The sequence below is a fragment of the Cucurbita pepo genome, chromosome LG14, assembly GCF_002806865.2.
Source record: "Cucurbita pepo subsp. pepo cultivar mu-cu-16 chromosome LG14, ASM280686v2, whole genome shotgun sequence".
NCBI classification, from domain to species: domain Eukaryota; kingdom Viridiplantae; phylum Streptophyta; class Magnoliopsida; order Cucurbitales; family Cucurbitaceae; genus Cucurbita; species Cucurbita pepo.
The window spans coordinates 2,875,773-2,882,154 of NC_036651.1; the positions used below are offsets into that span (position 1 = coordinate 2,875,773).

Genomic DNA, 6,382 nt, shown 5'->3' on the forward strand with positions numbered 1-6,382 from the left:
AAAAAGCCCTCTTCTTGGATTTAGAAACCCATCATAATGGTTTTTTGTCATTATCAATTTACGCATTCAAATTCAAATTTGAACTAATCTACTCTCAAACAGCAGTTCATGCTCTTTCTGGAATGCCATCATTTAGTTCTAATAGCCATCCGATCACCTTTTTTCATTCACACGATTCAAAAGAGCCCGCATAAGAAAAGGTTTGGCTAAGAGAGATATAACGCTTTCATAGTTCGTAATGTGTAAATCTTGTGACGCTAAGACCGTTCAATATCCAAACGAAACGGGTTATATCATAATCCATCAAGATCTAACTCTCTCCTTGTTTTCACAAAATCGAACGAAATTGATCAAAAACTGAACCAAATCAATGGAGGACTTCGAACTTAAAAGAGCTGTTTTTATTAAATAGGCTTCATTACATCGAGATATCTCAGTTATGATCAACTTGGAAGGTAACCAAGAAGTCATACCCATCACTTGGAGCTGGGAGGTTCATAGCCATAAGGATTCTTGCTGGCCCAGTTCCACTGATCCCTGCACATCTCCTCTATTCCATATTTTGCTCTGCATTCACAAATGAAATTGTAAGATCATCTTTTCCATACCTCCAAACTATCTGGATTCTGTATTTGTTTCTTGGTTCAACAAATGCCCAACAAAATACAACAGATCAATGAGAAACGTGTTGCAAATCCATTACAACGTTCGGTGTTGCTGAAGCAGTACTTTCATCCGGTGTATTTGTAACAGCTCAAACTCACCGCTAATAGATATTGTCCGCTTTGGCCCGTTACATATCGCTGTTAACCCACGGTTTTAAAACGCGCCTACTAAAGAGAGATTTCTACCCCCTTATAAGGAATGTTTCGTTCCCCTCTCCAACCAATGGTTTCCACACCCTTATTGTGGGATCTCACAATCCACCCTCTTAGGGACCTAGTGTCCCCACTAGCACACCGCCCGGTATCTTACTTTGATACCATTTATAACAGCCCCAATCTCACTGCTAGCAGATATTATCCGCTTTAGTATGTTACGTATCGCCGTCAGCCTCACGGTTTTAAAACATGTCTGTTAGGGAGAGGTTTCTACACCTTTATAAGGAATGTTTCGTTCTCCTCTCCAACCGATGTGGGATCTCACAGTATTTGAGGGGTTAGTTACCAAGTTATTTCTTTGAAAGCAAGCTAAACCCACTCGACACGACATAGAGGAAATAGCAGGTGGAACGTAAACAAACATATATGATCTATAAAGGAAACCATTAAAGAACAGTGAGACATACTTCCAGTTCAGCTCCTTTTCTGCTTTGTGTGTAGACGCGTAGACGATTTCAGCGTCACCGGGTCGGCGTGCAGACATTACAAGAGGAATTTTCTGGATCAGAGACATTTAACCAGTGAATTCAGATGGGAGATGAAGTAGTGCCATGATGGGAAGAACAAACATTCAAATACTTCTAAACTTTTAAGAAATAAACGCTATTCGTGCTCGTGATGGAAGTGGCGGTAACGACTGTCGTGGACGGGGATAGGTTATTGAGGTCCCATCACCATCCAGTTTGCCTTGGATCCAACCATACTCGGAACCGCGTAACGATCATATCTAAAGAGGTCGAGTTTCGAGGTAAAAATGCAAATGAAAGAGGCAAAAATACCTTTCCAGATGCCTTTTCAAAAGCTGCAACCATCTCCAAAACTGATGTACCCTTTCCAGTTCCCAAATTGTAAACTTCACAACCTGTCATGACACATATCGTTCAAACTCTTGAATGATTTAATTTTCATTTGTGACGGTATAAGCCCTGCCCGAGGTGTCCTCACGGCGTTATGAACGTTATTACAGCTCAAAATCTAAATTTTACGTGTCAACTAACAGTCAAGCCCACCTTTAGCGGATATTGTTCTCTTTGGGCTTTCCCCTCTAGGCTTCCCCCTCAAAGTTTTAAAACCCGTCTGCTAAAGAGAGGTTTCTACACCCTTATAAGGAATGCTTCGTTCTCCTCTCCAACCGATATAGGATCTCACAATCCACCCCCCTTGAGGGGCCAGCGTCCTTATTGGCACACCGCCCGGTGTCTGGCTCTGATACCATTTGTAACAGCCAAAACCCACCGTTAGCAAATATTGTTTGTTTTGGCCCATTACGTATCACCGTCAGCCTCACAATTTTAAAACACGTCTGCTAGGGAGAGGTTTCCATACCCTTATAAGGAATGGTTCGTTCTCCTCTCCAACCAATATGGGATCTCACAATCCACCCTCTTTGGAGGCCCAGCGTCCTCACTGATACACTGCCCGGTGTCTAGCTCTAATATCATTTGTAACAGCCAAAACCCACTACTAGCAGAAATTGTCCGCTTTGGCATGTAACGTATTGCTCTCAGCGTCACGGTTTTAAAACGCGTTTACTAGGGAGAGGCTTTCACACCCTTATAAGGAATGCTTCATTCCCCTCTCCAACCAATGTGTGATGCACCTTCGATGAAAAGGTCAAAGGTTCGATTCCTCTCTGCCATGTAATACCAGAAGCAAGAGAGAGTTGTGTATTACCTATACCAGCCGCATCCAACTTGCGCAATGCAGCAATGTGTCCATCAGCTAAATCAACAACATGAATATAATCACGTACCTGCAAAGGACATTACATCTTTTAATGGGGACGCCTGCACGAAAAACCAGCAATCATGCAAGCAACACGATTCTAGTGTCCCGAAAATCAGCTTACTCCAGTTCCATCTTTCGTTGCATAGTCGGTTCCAAAGACTGTCAAGGCAGGACGCCTGCCAACAGCAACTTGCTGCACGAAAGGCATAAGGTTGTTCGGGATTCCACGAGGATCCTCGCCAATATAGCCACTGTGATGTGCACCAACTGGATTGAAATATCTTAGCAATATGATTTTCCATTCCGAGTCCGATCGGTACGTGTCACGACATATTTCTTCTATGAAAAGCTGAAAGAGAATCAAAACCACATGTTATACTCAATACCAAACAAGAACAGGAAAACAGCAACGGTGCAACAGTGAATTGATACCTTGGTTCGTCCATATGGGTTTGCTGCAGAGAGGGGGAATTCTTCTGTACATGGCACCTCCTTTGGCCAACCATAGACGGTGGCTGAAGACGAGAAGACGAGCTGAAATGTCGCAAAATATACGAAAACAATCACGGAAAGTAACATTTGTTTTCGATTTATATCAGTAGAACAATGTTCTTAGTAGCAACTAAATAGAAACAAGTACCTTTTTACAACCATGGGCCGCCATGACTTCCAATAAAGTAATTGTTCCAATCAAGTTGTTGTCATAGTAAAGCAATGGTTTCTGTACACTTTCTCCAACTGCTTTCAGCCCAGCAAAGTGAATAACAGTGTCAAATCTGCAATGAAGAGTAGTCAGCTGAGCATTAGAATTAGAAAAGGCTCAGCTAATGCTCGGCTAGTAGATATTGTCTTCTTTGGGCTTTCCTTTCAGGGTTTCCCCTTGAGATTTTAAAACACGTCTACTATGAAGAGGGTCTAGCCCTACTCCCACTAGTGTCTTGCACCATCTCATGATTGGTTCTAATACCATTTGTAATAGCCTAGTGGGCTTGCGCTGCACTCACTAGGCGGTTACAAATGGTATCAGAGCCAGACATCGGGCGTTATGTCAGCGAGAACGCTGGGTTCCAAGGGGGTTCTAACGGCCCAGACCCACCACTAGCAGATATTGTCCTCTTTGGGTTTTCCCTTTCGGGCTTCTCCTCAAGGCTTTAAACCCACCACTAGCAGATATTGTCCTCTTTGGGTACTAGCAGATATTGTCCTCTTTGGGTTTTCCTTCTCGGGCTTCTCCTCAAGGCTTTAAACCCACCACTAGCAGATATTGTCCTCTTTTGGTTTTCCCTTTCAGGCTTCTCCTCAAGGCTTTAAAACGCATTTGATAGGGGAAGGTTTCCACACCCTTATAAAGTGTGTTTCTTTCTCCTCCCCAACCAATATGAGATATCACAATCCACCCCGTTCAAGGTCCAGCGTCCTCGCTAGCACTCATTCCTTTCTCCAATCGATGTGGGACCCCACCAAATCCACCCCTTTCAGGGCCCAACGTCCTTATTATTGACACACCGCCTCGTGTCTAACCCCTTCAAGGAACAGCCTCCTCGTTGGCACATCGCCCTAGTGTCTGGCTCTAATACCATTTGTAACGGCCCAGACCCACTACTAGCAGATATTGTCCTCTTTGGGCTTTCCTGGGCTTCCCCTCAAGGCTATAAAACGCGTTTGCCCAGGAAAGATTTCCACACCCTTATAAAAGGTGTTTCGTTCTCCTCCCCAACCAATGTGGGATGATATCACAGGGGTGGATTTGTGAGCTCCCACATCGGTTGGAGAGGGGAACAAAGCATTCCTTATACGGGTATGGAAACAACTCCCTAACCGATTATATAAAGATCATACAAATTCGTGCAAAAGGGCATTAAATAAATGAATCCCTACTTTCCTATCCAACAAAACAGTTGAAGAACAGAGCAAGTTCTTACAGTGTTGAGGCAAACACCTTCTCCAAAGCCTGTTTATCCCTGAGATCCACCTGTTATGATTTGACAAAACAGCAGAAGACAGAAATTCAAAACCCAGAAAGGAAAACAGAACAAATTAGAAGTTCATAACCAAAGAAACCTTAAAAATGAAAATCCAGTTCAGGAGTAAACATGAAGACAAACATAACAAAACCAGAACCGAAACAGAAACCTTATGGAACGAAAGATTTTTTCCGAGATCGCCGGCGAGCTCCTTGACACGACGAACAGCAATTTCAGAGGAATTATCCAAATTATCGACAACGACAGTCCGGTAACCGCCGAGGAGGAGCTGAAGAACAGTGTGGCTTCCAATATAGCCAGCACCACCAGTGACAAGAATAGATTTCGCCATAACCAGAGAAGAGAATGAAGAAGAAGAGTTGATCAAAAGGGGCAGAGAATTGAAACCGCTGAAGAAGAAAGATTCGGAAATGGAGAACAAATTTATAGAAGTAGAGGCTAAACTGGAAGAGAATATCAGAGAAAAAGTCTGTTTTTTCTTCTTTTTACTTATTCTTGTTTTTTCTTTTTTTCCTTTTTAAAAAGGTTCCTTTTTGTAATCACTAGGAAAAAGAATAGGTGGGGACTGGGAGGGGTAATATTGGTATTTTGGTATTTTAATAGTTTTTTTTTTTTTTTTTTTTTTTTTTTTTTTTTTTTTTTTTTTTTTTTTTTTTTTTTTTNCTCCATAAATTAATTAATTTAAAAAATATGAAATGTATTAAAATTTTAAAAATGGTTATTTTTTAATAATGAATTTGAAGTAAAGTTGATAGACAACATAAAATTTGTTTGGTTTGGTAGAAACAAAATTCCAAGGAAGATAAGGGTTGCCATCCACTTTTGGAATATGGTACATTGAACATTAACCTAATTACACAAACTTTCTCCCTTTTTCTTGAGATTAAATGTATTACAATAACCATATGAGTCCAATATTTATCATTTTTTTATAAACTTCAAAACTTTAGCCAAAATAACATACAAAATTCATTTTTGCTTGTCACACTTAAAAAATAATAATTAAGAAATATTGAATTTAAAATTTTCATTTAGCCCTTTTCACCTACCTTAATTACCAAACAAGGTAGGTTTAGAATTAAACAAAAAAGAGATAATTTTGTGCAAATAAAATTAAATATGTTGTCTTATATTTAAGTTAGACATGCAAAAATAAATGAGTCAGTAACTATTTTATTTTATTTATTAAACTTATAATACCATTTATATTATATATTTATTTGTTTCATATCTACTTTTAAAATATATTTTCAAAATTTGAGTTTTTTTTAAGTATATTTCAAAATTTTGTTTTTATTTTGATTAATAAGAAAAAACCTATTAAAAACAACCAAAAAAAAAAAAGGTAAATACATTATTTTCCATATTATATATTATGGTACGTGGAAGAATTTCAGCCATTTAATTTTCCAATAGTATTATAAAATTAAGAGATGGGAATAAACTTTAAAAGATTCCAATTGCATTTAACATAGATTTATCATATTCTTTTAACATTAATTTCCTAGAAAAGTTAACTCTTGATGTCTCACGAGTGCCCCCAACTACAGTACAGCTAAGAATAAATAAATAAAGTGCAATGCATTAAAATAAAAATCTTATTACAAAATGTCAAAAATGACGTGGCAAACTATATGAAAAGTATAATCTAACCTTCCTATTTTTTAGGCGTCACTCTCTTTCGCTAAACACCTAAGCATATGATGAAATCTCCAATAATACGAAATTAAAAATAGAAAAAAATATATATCTAACTAAATCTGGTAAATAAATAAAATATACCGTTAA

The 6,382-nt window shown here is 38.9% G+C and overlaps 1 protein-coding gene across 1 annotated transcript; it reads right to left on the reverse strand.

Annotated features, from left to right (window-relative positions):
• Nucleotides 1-271: 271 nt before the first annotated feature.
• On the reverse strand, nt 272-5,073 carry LOC111810689 (UDP-glucose 4-epimerase GEPI48-like). The gene is made up of 9 exons (XM_023697437.1): nt 4,743-5,073; nt 4,532-4,581; nt 3,250-3,385; nt 3,042-3,143; nt 2,731-2,958; nt 2,556-2,634; nt 1,661-1,743; nt 1,289-1,380; nt 272-567 (listed from the first exon to the last, which is right to left on the reverse strand). The coding sequence occupies exons 1-9, from the start codon at nt 4,923-4,925 to the stop codon at nt 477-479; spliced, it is 1,044 nt and encodes a 347-aa protein (XP_023553205.1). The 5' UTR covers nt 4,926-5,073; the 3' UTR covers nt 272-476.
• Between the last annotated feature and the right edge of the window lie 1,309 nt (nt 5,074-6,382).

What these genes read in the sequence shown, in the direction of transcription:
- LOC111810689 (XM_023697437.1), bottom strand. Translation starts at nt 4,925, where the DNA reads ATGGCGAAATCTATTCTTGTCACTGGTGGTGCTGGCTATATTGGAAGC. An exon ending in CGGCCCATGGTTGTAAAAAG is followed by an intron (nt 3,144 to 3,249) that starts GTACTTGTTTCT and finishes GCGACATTTCAG; the next exon opens with CTCGTCTTCTCGTCTTCAGC. An exon ending in ACCCATATGGACGAACCAAG is followed by an intron (nt 2,959 to 3,041) that starts GTATCAATTCAC and finishes ATTCTCTTTCAG; the next exon opens with CTTTTCATAGAAGAAATATG.